We start from the raw sequence: 14,382 nt of genomic DNA on the forward strand, positions 1-14,382 counted from the left end.
AAGCGTTGTTTCAAAGAACGAGCCAGACGGTGAAGAGGAAGTAAGGGAGAAGCTGGAACCCTCCCGAGGGTCCGTGTTGCTCCATCCATTCATTGGTCCTTTCACTCCCCCTCCACTCCCTTCTCAAAGCCCAACCTGCTCCCGGGAGCACCCCGCTTGCCAGGAGGAGGGCAGGGGGTAGTGCGGGCAGGAGCAGGGCACTCCTGAGGCCTGGAGAGGAAAAGCAGGGGAACCCAGGAAGGCTCCCCAGAAGGGGAGGTCTTTAGACTGGGCCTTGAGAAGAGAGAGATGGGTTTCTCACCTTCCCCATCCAGTTCAGAGTCAGACTCTTGCCCAGGAGGAACAGGAACACTACATAGTCATAATTTCCATACTTAGGGAGGTCTTGCCTCTGCTCCAAGCCCTGTATTAAGCATGTAATATACATAAGCTCATTAACCCACCCAACATGCCTTAAGGTGGCTACCGTTTGTTCTCCCCAATGTACGGATGAGAAAACTGAGTTCAAAGAGGCCACACCTTGCCCGCAGCCACATAGCAAGGAAGTGGCAGGACCTGGCTGCAGCCTGGGCTTGTGACTAACTGCGTTTCACACTGGCTCTTCTCCATCCCCGTCTCTCGGAGCCACTGACAAGGGGCCTGATGGTCCTTACAGGCTCCCTGCGCTGTCCTCTCCAGGGGGTCAGTGTTAGAGACAGAGCTGTGGGTGAGACATGGGAATGTCCGCCATCAGTGAACGGGGCAGGGCACAGGGCCGAGAATTGAGGAGGTGGCCGTGCTGAGCGAGCGCTCACTACAGACCAAGAGTCACGCAGGCCTTCGGGGCAGCGTTGCCTTCTCTCTTGCAGCCTCTCTAGCCCCATCTTACGGAGGAGGAAACCAATTCAAAGAGCTGAAGTCACGTGTTGGGTCACCCAGCTAACCTAACAGCTTCAACCTGGCCTGACTCCTGAGCTATGTGTGAGGTCACATGTGAGCAAGTGGCTGGGGAAAGTCGGTGTTCCTGCTATGTCCCGGCCTCACACAAGACCACACGCCTCTCTGAACCTGAGTTTCCCCATCTATAAACCGAGGTGGAGGTGCTCTGCCTGCCGGCTCCAACGTTTCTCCTGAATTCACTCACTGCTCTTGCTTCTCGCTGTGTCTCCAGGTAGGACAGTCTGGCTCCCAACCCGGCTGTGTCCCTCCAGGAGGTGCCGTTTCAAGGAGGGTGGGGTGGAGGACTCGGGCTCAAATCCACTGAGGGGTAAAACCCTCCCTTCCCACCTCCCCCTGTCCCCCTAACTTCCAGCAGGTAAGGCAGGCTACTGGGCACCAGGGCGGGAGTGACTGAGGCCCAGGCCAGCCTGGGTCTGAAGCTCCCAGGAGGCTAGGGGTCCGTGATGGCCACAGGGTCCTGAGGAATACTGCTGGCAAGAGGGGATGTGTGAGCTCAGTCCTGGGGACTGGGTGAGGTTCCTTAGCTGCCAGTAGGGCACCCACTGCTTGGTGGGTTTGAGGAAGGGTCTGTAGATGAGGCATCCCCAGGAGACGGCCGGAGGACCAGCATCCTTCTGACCCACTGAACCCTTAGCTCGGACTCCAGTCTCCCCGCCGATGAAGGCATCCAGACTGGCTCCCAGGTGAGGATGGGGTGGGGTGGGTGGGGGGTGCCACTGCCTTCCTGCTCTCAGAGCCTTCTGGAAGGTCAGGCCCTGTTGCTTGGGGGCATCCGACTCCTGGCCCCCATCTCCCCTGAGGGCTCCCCCCCACCCCCCGGGTAGCCGAGGAGGCCTCAGCTTTGATGCGGCCACCTCCAGGCCAGGGTGTCAATGGGCTCTCTATGTGACCAGCGGGGCCGCTGGGGGCCGCCGGCCGCCGTCGTGGGCACGGGTGAGGCCTGGACACACAGTCCCACTGTGTGGGGCCGCCTCATGCCCGCCCAGACCCTGTGGCCAGTGGGGGGACTCCCAGGAATGCCCTTCCTGCCTGGGGGGTACTTTGGACAGGCAGGGTGGTCTGGGGAGACGGGCGTGTGCAGGGCGGCCTCAGGAGCCGCCGTCAAAGGGGCTCCGCAGAGGTGGCGCCAGGCAAGCGCCAGAGTGGGTGTGGGTGGCTGGCGGTCAGTCCCTTCATCTCCTGGGGCTGTGGGGGGAGAGGAAGCCACAAAGGGCACGCTGCTCGGGGTGACCAACCATCGTGGGGTGCCCAAGACTTGGGAGGGTCCCCTGTTGTTTGCCCACTGCCTAGAACTGAGCAAAGGACATAGTGAGTGGCCTCTCTGGTCCGAGCGGCTGCCCCACTGTCTGGTAACCTCTGAGTCAGACTCTGCCCAGGGCCATTCTGTCCACCCCCTGCTTCTGCACAGGCCTGCCTCGCACCTGAGAGGCGGTTTCCCATTCCTTCCAGGTGTCTTCAGGGGCAGAGCTGCTGGCCAGCTGCCCACCACTGATCAGAGAACCCCAGCCAGACAGGCCCATCCTAGTCCCCTTCCAGTACCTCACCCCACACGGCGCCCCCCAGCCACCGCAGGAGGCGCCCAGCATCATCACAGCCTTTCCTGCTTCTCCTCCTTGTCCCCCACCTAGGACATCCTTTCCCCGTTAATCACTTCCTCACCCTGCAAGGCCCAGCTCCAGGAGAGCTGTCTGGCCAGTCACCCTCTCTGATCCCCCAGCCCTCTTGTTCTTAGTGCCTTCTAATATTTATCCCAACCCGGTGCAATTTTCAGGTCACCCATCTCTTTCTACAACAGACCGTGACTTCTTCAAGGGTAGAGAGCCTGACCTAGTCACCCTTGCAGCTGAGCTCCCGGCACAAGGCCAGGCTCAAGATAATTCGAAAAATGAAGACGTTTAGCAAGCGCTAACTCTGTGCCAGTACCCTGCTTGTTTAATTCTCTCCAGAGCCCATGAGGTTGGTGTAACCATCGCTCCCATTTTACAGATGGGGAAACAGGCACAGAGAGATGAAGCAACTTGCCCCGAGCTACGACACTCTGAAGGGCAGAGGCAGGACTTGAGCCTGGAGCTCTGATTCCAGAAGCCAGCTTGAATCTCCTATCTCCTCCTTGATGAGCTTATGTGGAATTACTGAGTCAGGGAAAACCTTTATCTACCTGTGATTCCTGCACGTGGCAGTTTAGACCCATTTCCTCCAGTTCTCTCCCTGGAGGGGTGCCCTCCCTGAGTGTCCTGGGGAGGCTGCATTTTGGGGGTGCTGTGAGGGGGGCCCTGCTGCAAGAGGATACCCCAGGGGGTGCAGAGATAGGCCTCGTGGGCAGATCCAGAATGAAGGTGCTGGCCCTCCAAGGGCTGTGGACAGGCCCTCGGGCATTCCCAGGCCATAGTCCCATTTGTCCGGTGGGGACCCCAAGGCCCCCACTAAGAATGCAGTGCGTTCTTAGATCTCAGCTTCCCCATTTGTCTAAGAGAGGATTCATACCCCTTCTCCTGCCTGGGAGATCCTCGGGAGAAGTGATGGGAGAAGGTGGAGAATTGCACCCCAGGAGCCCTCTTAACCCTCTCTGTCTGGAATGCTGCCATTGGTCTGCCGGCTCTGTGGGGTAAGCATCACCTCTTTTCATCTCCTCCTCACCCTCTAATTCAGGTGGGGATCAAATGCCTCTCCACACTCTCCCCATCCTTCCAGGTCGCTCAGTGGTAAAGAATCTGCCTGCCCCTGCAGGGAACACAGGAGACCCAGGTCAGATCCCTGGGTCAGGAAGATCTCCTGGAGGAGGAAATGGCAACCCACGCCAGTATCCTTGCCGGGAGAATCCCATGGATAGAGCAGCCTGGCCGGCACACATTCACGCATGCCAGGTTCTCCCCAAACCTCTTCATCACAGAGAACTGAGAGGAGTTCTGGAATCCGGAACCCAACTTGAAAAACCTCTCAAGAGGTGGTGAAGCCCTGAGACCCGCTTGCTCTACCACTTCCAGCTAAGGAACTAGGACTGTAGGCCTGAATTCAGGGACTCCATGGACTCAGGCAGGAAACACATGACGTCTTTCCTTTCACTGACCTCTAGCTAAAGTTTAGCACACGGGTGACTTTGTCGGACATCCTTCAGTCTCCTTAGAGCTGTCACGATTCTCCTGAAATTCTGTGTACGCCCATTCCTGTCGCATCACAGCCCTTACCGTCTCCACTGAGAGGCCCGTGGTCACAGTGTCACACACCGTCTTTTTCTTATAGTTTGAAGACAGCGTTTCTATAGATTTGAGGTTTTTTTTTTTTCATAGTTCTTTGTATTTTGTTTTATGCATTTAAAAATACGATTCTGAGGAGTCCATAATCTTCCTGCGAGTCCGCAAAGATTCCCGGCTCCAGGCAGGTTAAGGACCTTGCGTGGATTAGCGTGAGGTGAGAGTGGCAGGACCCCGGGGTTGGATCTCTCTGGGGACAGAGTTGGGAAACCTTCAGAGACAGAATCTGGGAGGCAGATCTGTTCAAGTGAGTGGGAAGTGGGAGGGATAGAACCGGGCAGGAGAGTGAGGCCAGATTGTGTGGACAGGACTCGGAACTTCAGGGAAAGCTTCAGACAGCAGACTGAACACCACCCCCCCACACACACCCTGGTTTACCAGATCACTCCCCAGGGATCAGCGCGCTCTGCCCGGCAGCCTCCCATCTCTGTGCACACAGCCAGCCCAAAGCCACCAGCTGCCCACCCTCTCTCCCTCCGGGTCACCTCTACCATCTCTCAGGAGCCCACCCTAGGTGGGTGGCCCTTTAGTCCCGGCTCCTAAATTCCCTTTGTTTCAAGCTCAACGTTTCTCCATCTTGCTCACGAAGGGAGAAGTACAGATTACAAAGACCCAGCAAATGGTTTTTATAAACTCCTGTTTTCTTGCCACAGCACTGCCTTTAATTAGCTTGGAGGACCACAAAGGGAGCAGCGTTATACTAGGAGCTGTTGGAAGGAAGGAACCCACGGCACTCGGCTCCCAGACCCAGAGCTATTGCTGGTCACCGGCCACCAGCAGGTTTGACGGGTGTGCCCCCGCCACGGAGACGGCAGCCCCCCCACAACCCTCCTCTCCCCCACTCAGCGCCCCATCTGCAGCCACACAGCCTGCCTCAGCCCCTCTCCAGGGAGGAGGAGCAGGTCCAGCCCTCAGACAAGCCTGTGCAGAAGCCTTTGAACAATAAGTACCCAAATGTGCCTCGGTCCCTGCACAGAGCTGGCTGCCCAGGGACTGGCTCAGAGTCAGTCCACAGCGGGACAGGCAGATGGGCAGATGGACAGTCAGACCGGCTACTGCATCTCAGCTGACCACCTCAGCAGAGCAAAGGGAGTGCCAGGCCCCCAAGCCCTGGAGTTCTGCAGTCCACTCCATCCCTCTGTTCCAGAGGAGAAGTCGGCCCCGTGTACAACCCCGAGGCGCTGCCCTCACACACAGGCCATTCCCAGCCTCAGGCAATCAGAATGCACAGCCAGAGGGGCCTTCATTTGAGGCACAGAGAGGTTAAGTAACTTGTCTAAGGCTGCCCAGCAGGGTAGCCTCAGGGTCTCTTGACCCCCGATCTCAGGTGCCACAGCCCCATCTGGGCTCCCGCTACTTGGGGGAAAGGCAACAAGGCCCGGGCACGTCACCTCGGAGGGCCAGACAGATAGGAGCAGTCTCCCCCTGAGTTCTAGCCTCAATCAGAAGTTCCCAGCGAGGGATCTGGGAACTAAACACTTTTTGAGGGACAAAACTTAGACCTCTGGGTCCCTCTAGGCCATAGACAGAAACAACTGATTTCTCCCTGTGACCAAATTCACAAACCTTCCCGAGGCCTGCTCCCCGCACTCTGATCCAGGCTCAGGGCCACCCAGAGTTGCATGCATTCCAACAAAAGCCTGGACCCCTTCCTCCCTCTGCTTCCCTAGTCCCAGGGGTTCCTCGGAAAATGCAGAGTTAGGGGAAGGTCCTTGGGAAGGTCTCTGAGTCTGCCAATGTAAGCCTTGTCCCCTGCCTGCTCTGGGGCCCTGGGCAGAAGGTGGCCGGGGCCCTGGGGAAAGGGAGGATCTGAGCATGTATGTGAGCACGGGTAGAGGGTCTAAGCACCCCAGGAGGGCCAGGGGCTAGGGGTGCAGGGCCCCAGAGCCCCACAGGGGAGGCAGGAATCACACCTGTGGGGTCACAGGGACACCCCCGTGGCCTCTCCATCTCAAGACCCTCAGAGCTCTGATCTTTGAGGTTTTGAGGTCTTGTGGTATCCATGACCTCCACCAGGAACGGTCCCCACCAGGAACGGTCCCCACCAGCTGAGGATAAAAGTTCACAAAGATGTCCCACTCCAGGAGACCACGGAGGCCACCAAGCCCAGTTCCCACCTCTGGCTTTCAGAAGCCAGCCGATTTAGGTAGCCAACCCTGGGCCCTTGAAGGCAGCCAGGGCGGGCGGTGGAGGGTCGCGGTCCGGGGCCTGGTCCCAGCTCCCCACCCGAAAGGGCGCTCATTACTCACCGCGGATGAAGGTCTGCGAGTAGGTCGGGAAGGAATCGAAGATGCTGTTCGATGCCATGCCCCACTCTGAGGAAGGCGAGGTTTCAGCCCTTCTGGGGTTGGGTTGGGATGGATTGGTTGGCTGTTGTTTTATTTTTTCCTAGCTACTTTTGAAAATAAAGTGGGGGGGATTGCTTTTTGTTTGTATTTTTTTCGTTTTGCCTCTTTCCCCCCCCACCCCCACCTACTGCTACGAAAAAGAAAAAAGGAAAGAACGCGAGAGTGTGTGTGTGAGGGAGAGAGGAAAAAAATCCCCAAGGAAAGTAAGTTTCTGTTTGTACCCAAGAATTTGGATTCCCGGTCCCACAGGAATGTCTCGCCACAAATTTTCAACAGAAGCGTATGCAGAGTGTATCATTAGATGGCGGGAAGGGGCCTTCAGCAGCCAGGGCAGGAGTCGCGGGGCGGTGAGAGCAGGAACAGCCCTGCCCCAAGCGCCTCGGGAATGAATGAATGAGGCTCGCCCCCGTCAGAGCTCAGCTCAGTGGGTGCGAGGGCGGCCGGGGGTGGGAGGACCGGGAGCCAACCAGCTCCGGCGCAGGGCCCCCCGAAGGCGGCCGAGGGCCTGGCCTTGTGGTTCTGTGGTTGAGGGACCAGGCCTTCACGGTGTCAACCCAACCTCAGCTCACAGGATGCAAGAAGCCAGCTCGCGGCCTTGGCTCATTGGCTGGGCGGCAGTCACCTGGGCCGTGATGTCAGAGCCTCTTAGAAGATCTTGTGGCTGCCTCGCTCCCTTTTTAGAAAAAAAAAGAGAGAGAGAGAAAGAAAAAAGGGATGGCTTTTATTTGTGGGGCTGGCCTCAGCACGCGGCCCAAAAGCAGAACTGAAAGCGGCTGGAGTGGGAGTGGCCGGGCGGTGGTTTGGATCCTGTGGGAGACTCCTTTTTAATGAAGGCCAGTGTGGGCCCGGGTAGCAGGGAGCCCCAGGAGCCCGGATCCCTCCAGGGGCCCCCATCTGGGCTGTGGGTGGTTGTCACCCGGCCGTCGTCAACCAATTCAGTCCCAGAGAGGTGTCCACACGTGTGTCTGGGTGGTGCTTCAGGGAGATCTTTATGGGAGTTGGGAGCAGGCACCAAGGGAAACACATGAAGGGACGTCACCAGTGCTCACGCCGGAGCCCGTGGGCCTCCAGAAAGGGCTTCCTGGGGAAAGCCAGGGGCACGGCCTTGCCAAGGGGCCTTGTGCAGAGCTTGGGGTCTGAGGCCCGCACCCAGTCATTCAGGGCTCTTTGCTGTCTTTGCCCACCTGTGTGTCTCTATGGGGTTCTCTGTTCCAGCCTCGTGTGCCTGGACTTGCCTGCCTCTGGGCCTTTCCTCTTGCTCTCTGGTCCCCACTGCCTCCAACCCTCCCGCCTCCATAACCGCCCCCACCCTGCCGGCTCCCAGTGCCCTTCGTCAGCCCTCTTTTTTGAATCCTTCAACTCCCAGAGGGACTCGGAAGTAGAAAAGACAAGGAGGATGATTCAACTTCACACTTCCGTGTTTTCCCAGAAGCCAGGTCAGGCTTTGGGGGGAGGGTGGAAGCTTCACCATTTCCCTGGAAACTCTACTACTCTCCCATTTCATGGGCCAGACCACTGAGGCCCGAGGCATTGAAGTCAGCTCGTTCAAGGCCACACAGTACCCTGAGTGGAACTGGAATGTCAGCCTCTGGCTCATCAGGCTGGGCCTCAGCCACGACACCCCGGGGTTCTGTAGCGTCCTCTAAGCCAAACCCTGAGGCTCCCAAGAGCCCTCTGCTGCCTGGGCCCCACCACCTGGCCTCTCCCAGGGAGCCCAAGCTTGGGCCCAGGCCCTGTCATCTCTGTAGGCTAACACAGGGAAGAAGGGGCATCCGCGGGAGGAGGAGCTTGTCCCAGGTCCCGGGGAGACTTGCTTCTGCTCACCGCCTCACTGGGTCACCTGGGAGCGGGACGCCCTTGGAAATTTGCTGTCTGTGTCTCACCTGCGTCCTCCTGGAGACTCAGTCTTCTGTTCCCTAGTGGCAAGTGGGTGGGGGTGGGGGTGGGGGTTCTAACTTCTCCAGGGAGGAAGCAGGTTTAAGTGAAAGGCGCAGGGCTCTGAGGTCAGATTCAACTTCTAGTCCAGCTCTGCTGAACCCCAGCTGCAACGCCGAGGGGCCAGGTCACTGCCCTACTCTGGGCCTCAGTTTCCTTTCCTGTAGAATGGGGATAACACATTTCTCCGAGGACAGGCAACTAGGTGAGGACACCGTGAAGGCTGGTTTCCTTGCTTGAGTCTGGGTGATGTAATTCGGGCTCTGTTATGAGTAAGTGCAGGAAAAGAGGCATCACGGTCACATAGGAGGATAGACTGCCCCTGCTGGAAACTCACTGGCTGGCCCGGCCTGGGCAGGGCTGGCGGGGTGGGGATGGGGGTGGGTCAGTGGCACAGCCCGCCAAGGGGCCTCGGCCCTCCTGGCTAAATTTGGACTGTTTTGAAGTCTGCCATGTTGTGAAACCGATCAGAGAGGAAAACAACTGGAAAGACCCCCCTTTAACAGAATGGAAACTGAGGCCCCCAGAGGGGCAGAGACACACTCTGAACTCACCAGTGAGTCAGTGGAACCCGGGCCCCTTGCTTCCCAGCCCAGGAGCTGTTTCCACTCTGCCGACGCCGCCTCGAGTTTCTAACGTACCACCCTACGCACTTGGCTGTTTTTTCCACACATAAGAGTGGGCTCCCCCGTAACACCTATAATTTGGTCACTCTGAGGGACTCCCCCTCCCTGGGAAGCTGAGTTCAGGCCCAGGGAGGGGAGGCCCGTGGGGCTACATCTGTGAGGCGCGTGGCTTGTTGCCTTCCTGGGACCACGCAGCAAAGGCCTGCGGGGTGACAAACTGGGTTTCTCCCTCAAGAGGCTTATAATCTCCGCATGCCCTTCCAGAAGCGTGCACCAGACTTGGACGAACCTCTGAAGGCTGCCCGGGAAGAACCTTCCTGAAGCCTGCCTTTGGTCCTCATGAGCTGTGAGATCACGGGCAAAGGGCTTTTTCCTTTGAGCCTGCTTCCTCGCCCGGGAGACGGGACCCGCTTACAATTGCAGAGGATTAAATGAAAAACACCATGAACACGCCCGGCGCGCGGTAGGTGCCCAGTTCCCAGGACTCCTCTTGCTGCCACTTCTGACCATGCATCCTCTCGGGGTGTAGTGAGCAGTCCAGTGTCCTTTGCTCTCCACTGGAAAAAAAATATCCAATACCATAGACGCCTCTGAACCATTTAGATCAGGTTAATCCAAAGTTTTGGTTGAAGAAGGAAATCATTGGAAAAAAACAGTGATGCTCCTTTTTTATGTTTATCAATGTGTACCAAATGGCCTCCCTCTTGTTCTTCTGTCTTAAATCAACCCAGAAGGAGTCTGCTACGATGTCCAGGTTTGTCCTCTTTAACGTGCAATACAATTGTAAAGAGGCTTATGAAGCAATTAGCACCCGGTAGCAGTGCTGACCCTTTTGCCCAATCTTTCACAATGTTTCACCCACACTTAATTCAGTTTATTTTTTAGCAGCTTGCCTTCACTGAATCTTTCCCAGGTATTCAACCTTGGCAAGTTTTCATGGAAACAGACACCTACGCTTTGCCTCACACCACCCGTAATATCACGTCACTGCCAGTGAGGGTCCAATGATGAAAACAGAAGCCCCTTAGAGTGATGGAAACCGAAGGAAGGACGTTGGTTCAGGGATTATTGGAAACCCAGGCGATGGAAGAGCTGAGAAGACAAACAGAGGTGGGGAGGAGCCCCAATGGCAAGAAGCCACTGACACGGGAGGGACAGAAGGAGTGGGGTCACCTGGGCCCCCCGTGGAAGCAGGAGCATCGTAGGCCCGTCTCGCTCTGGAGCCACGGAGGAGACTCAGCCGCCGCGGAGAGGCCCCTGAGACAAGGAGGAAAGAAGCTTCTCCCTTCCTCCCATCCTTCCATCTCCTCCCGGTGCCTCCCGACGGCTGAATGGAGCTGGGGCAGGCTGACTCAGTGGAACCAGACCTCTGCATTATACAGCCAAGCAGGAGAGGGAGTAGATAGAGCTGAAGGCAAAGTGGCCCAAAGCTGGCATGGTAGCCTTAGGAGCTCTGTAACCATGGAAACCCAATGGAACGAATGGGTTTGGGAACAAAGCCAACAGATGTTTGGCACGTTGACAGCTCAGCGGGCTGGTGAGGCCAGAAGGTGAGGGTCCCAGTGAGGGACCTGCCAGCCAGTCCTATATTCCTTGGTATGTTACCCCAGAGAAGGCAATGGCAACCCACTTCAGTACTCTTGCCTGGAGAATCCCAGGGACGCAGGAGCCCGGTGGGCTGCCATCTATGGGATTGCACAGAGTCAGACATGACTGCAGCAGCAGCATATTACCCCAGAAGTACCCATGAACTCCACGGGCCATTTACATCAGGGTCAGTTAAGAAAACACCTACTGTGAATGGTGATGAAATTCGCTTTCTCAACCTGTGTGCAGAGCTGATGTTTTCACTAGAGCTTTGGGTGACTGTGACTGGGGAATCACAAGCATTGGCTTCCAGGCCTGTGTGTGAACTTTACAAAGATGGCACACTTCTGAGCCCACTGGACCCTCCCAACCACCTGTGGAAGAGGTGTGTCTCTCTTCACTTTTCTGATGAGGAAAAGACTAATCCCAGGGATTAACCCCATGTTTTAGATTCTAGGGGTCAGCAGAGCCAGCTTGGAGGGAATAGCTAGCAGATTTGAGGTGGGCACTGGTCTTTGAGTTCAAATTCCAAATTTCTAGCAGTCAATCACATTGCTGGGCCCAAGGAAGGTGCTGGAATGATATCTGAGATCTACTGCAGGCTTTCTCAATGGCTCAGCAGGTAAAGACTCTGCCTGCAATGTAGGAGACACGGTTTAATCCCTGGGTCAGGAAAATCCCCTGGAAAAAGGAAATGGCAACCCACTCCAGCATTCTTGCCTGGGGAATCCCATGGACAGAGAAAACTGGAGGCCACAGTCTATAGGGTCAGAGTCAGACACGACTGAAGCGACAGAGCACACTAGCACGTAGGCTGCCCAGGGGGCTCCACCTTCAGAGCTGAGCACAGAGACGTCCAGATAAAGATGTCCCCACCCCCATCTCCATCTTCCGTCTCCCCACCAGCCAGGTCACCACCCCCTGATCTATCATAAGATCAGGGTATCAGATGAGTCCTGCAAGAATGCAGCCTACCCAGGGGCCAGGATACCCAGACCAAGGATGATTAGCTAAGAACCTACCAGGTGGGATGCACATGATGAGAGATTTACACACAGAATCTCCAATGGTGGGCTCTCAGGACAGCCTACCATGCAAAGTGGTCTTCCAGCCATTTCTCAGGGGCAGTCAGAGAGGCCAGGAGACCCGCCCAAGGGCACCCAGGTTGCAGGTGGAAGAAGCAGGATCAAACCCAACCTGCCCACCATCTGCTTTCTGGGCTTCTCCCCACCCCGCCCCCAGCTTCTCTCTTTCCTGTTGTTTGTTTCAGAAAACTGCTCAGGGTGCCCCCTTCAGAACTCCCCCCTCCCTCTCCTCCACCTTCCGGCCTCAGCCCCCTTCTGCAGGCAGGCCTCCCTTTGCCGGACCCCTCGCTGCCTTCCCGTGGAGCTGCCAGGGGCTTGGGGGTACTGAGGACAATTCTGTGACCATCTTTACTCTCAGTATCTGCTTCACCAGGGACCTCCATCGCGCTATGCGGCGGCCTGGAATTCCACCATTAGCACACATTTGGGCTTGGATATATTTCAGCCACAAGCTCTCTGTCAAAAGAGACAGAGAGAAGCGGGTGGAGGGGTCACGGAGCCGCCTGAAGAGGGAAGAGCCCGGTTGGGTTGATCAGCTGCCCCCTGGATGGGCTTGCTGCCTCTCTCTCTGGACCGAGTGTCCTCACTGCTTAAAATCATGATCCCTAGGCCCCCTGGCCCACCGCCCCCTGCACGCGAACACCCCGGGCAGACACAGCCGAGATGGTTCGCTCCCTTTTACAGCTAAGGGAAACTGAGGCTGGCAGAGGCGAAGGGACTCACCTGCAGTCTCAGGCGTGATAAGAGGGAGTCAACAGCAGGCCTGCTGCCACCACCTCCAGCCACCCCCAGGGCCCCCCTGACTTCCCTTGTCTCCCTCAAGTCCCCCCCAGGGCGGCCGAGGTGCTGGCGTCTTGGGAATCAGGAGAGCTGGGCTCAGGTCCCAGCTCCGGCACTTCCTGACTGTGCGACGCTGGTGTCAGCGGGTCCTTTCCCAACCTCAGTGCCCTCATCTGTGAGATGGGGAAAGTCAAAAGCCTTTCTCCCCTCCTAGGGTGGACAGGTGAGGAGGGACCACCCCGGAGAAGAGTACACGTAGGCGGTTGGCTGGGGTAAGCTGTTTTGGGGCTGACGGTCTAAGAGCCTGGGCGGCAATGCTCAAGGGTGTTGTGTGTGGGGTCGGGGGGAGGGCAGAACTGGGCGGCAGGAGGGGGCATGTGGCTGACTCACCACTGCCCCAGGGTCCTTGGTGCCCCCCTGGCAGACCCCTGCCTCCAGCCCAGTCTCACCAAGGCCCTGCTTCCAGCAGCCCTGACTCTCCTGGGTTCTGAAGGCCAACTCCAGTCAAGGGCCACCTGAACCCGGGTTTCCAGGAGATGTTCCTTTGAGAGCTGGAAAGCCTTGCCCATGACACGCTTCCTCCCTCCGAGTCCCAGGCCCCTCAGAGGAAGCAAGAAAACCCCAAGCTGTAGCCCCTTTTGGCTCATAAAACGATCTTTTTCTCTGGGTTTTTTCCGGTGGGATAATCTATTTTTAGCATCAGAGAGTTCTGCCAGGGGCTTCGACCTGCGGAGGGACTGGCTTCGCGTGACCACAAACACTGCCGGAGGTGGGCACCCCTCAGAGGGGTGGCGCTGGGGCAGCAGGGCAGTGAGGAAGGGTGTCTCCCCCCACCCCCGCCCCCAAGGGCTGCAGACTCTGGCTCAGGGCTCCTTCTTCTCCTGTTCAGGGAAGGCTTGCTTGGGGCCAGGCCACCTCCCCACACCCAGTGCTTTCTCCCCACAAACCCGAAAATAATAATAATAACAGTAATCACAAATAGCACCTCCCACAGGCCAAGCCCTCTCCCAAGAGCCTCAGGTAAATGATCTCATTGGCACAGACAAGGAGACTGAATCTCAGAGAGCTGAAGCGACTTGCCCAAGTTTGATTCAGGATGGATGGAGCCGGGATTTGATAGTCTATTTTATCAGCCGTTGGTCTCCTGTTGGCGCTGAGGAAACAGAAGCTCACGGAAATGAATGAATGCGCTCAAAATCACCTGGACAGCAGACAGCGAGGGCAGGATCTACCCAAGGCGGCCGACTCAGAGCTTCTGGCTCAGACCCGCACCCCAGCCCCTGAGCTTCCGGGGTGCAGCACCTATGGACTCAGTTCATTCTCCCAATAAGTGGTGTTTCGGGGTGCTGCGGAGCGTGGGGGCTGGAGGTACTATAATCTTCCATCTTCCTGAGGAAACTGAGGCTCCAACAAGAAAAGGGACCCCCCTGAGTTTGCAGAGTTAGGCCATGGTGGTGAACCTCATCTGCTGGAATTCCTGAAGGCTTTGCTAAGCTTTGCTGCCAGCTTCCCATCCCCCACCTCCCCACCCCCGCCACATACCCACCCCCCAATCCCTGCTGCTTTCTTTGGGGGTTTGGGCCCCCAGAGGAGTCTGGATAGGGCTGCAATTTTTAAAAAATGATTTGGTCTTAATGATCCACCCCCTTCCACATCTCCCTCCCTTTCTCTCTCCTTCAATCGAAATGACCCCGTTTGCAGGGGTGTGCCGGCCAGCAAATTTGCTGACCCAGGCAAAAGGAAGGGGAGGGGGGTGTCATTATGCGGTTGGGAAATGGTGAGGCATTTCATATGCCACCGATCTAGTATCCCAGGAATTTCTGCTGCCCTC

General features: G+C 57.1%; 1 protein-coding gene and 1 long non-coding RNA gene across 3 annotated transcripts in view; one reads left to right on the forward strand and one right to left on the reverse strand.

The window, feature by feature from the left end:
* The window catches only part of RUNX3 (RUNX family transcription factor 3), a 65,906-nt gene extending 58,922 nt beyond the window's left edge, over window positions 1–6,984 (reverse strand). Inside the window, exons 1-2 of one of the 2 annotated variants that reach the window (XM_070458949.1) lie at window positions 6,760–6,984; window positions 6,440–6,582 (exon numbers count right to left, since the gene is read on the reverse strand). In XM_070458949.1, coding sequence (XP_070315050.1) covers window positions 6,440–6,497 — 58 coding nt within the window. In that variant the 5' untranslated portion in view covers window positions 6,498–6,582; window positions 6,760–6,984. Of the gene's footprint in view, window positions 1–6,439 lie in introns of both variants that reach the window. The other variant, XM_070458948.1, reaches the window with a different exon arrangement.
* A 3,623-nt stretch (window positions 6,985–10,607) lies between these two features.
* Window positions 10,608–14,080, forward strand: LOC110147673 (uncharacterized). Its single transcript, XR_002316946.2, has 4 exons — window positions 10,608–10,695; window positions 12,766–12,823; window positions 13,249–13,320; window positions 13,594–14,080. It is a non-coding gene; the product is annotated as an uncharacterized lncRNA (long non-coding RNA).
* The last annotated feature ends 302 nt before the right edge of the window (window positions 14,081–14,382 follow it).

This window comes from Odocoileus virginianus, chromosome 30, assembly GCF_023699985.2.
Source record: "Odocoileus virginianus isolate 20LAN1187 ecotype Illinois chromosome 30, Ovbor_1.2, whole genome shotgun sequence".
NCBI classification, from domain to species: domain Eukaryota; kingdom Metazoa; phylum Chordata; class Mammalia; order Artiodactyla; family Cervidae; genus Odocoileus; species Odocoileus virginianus.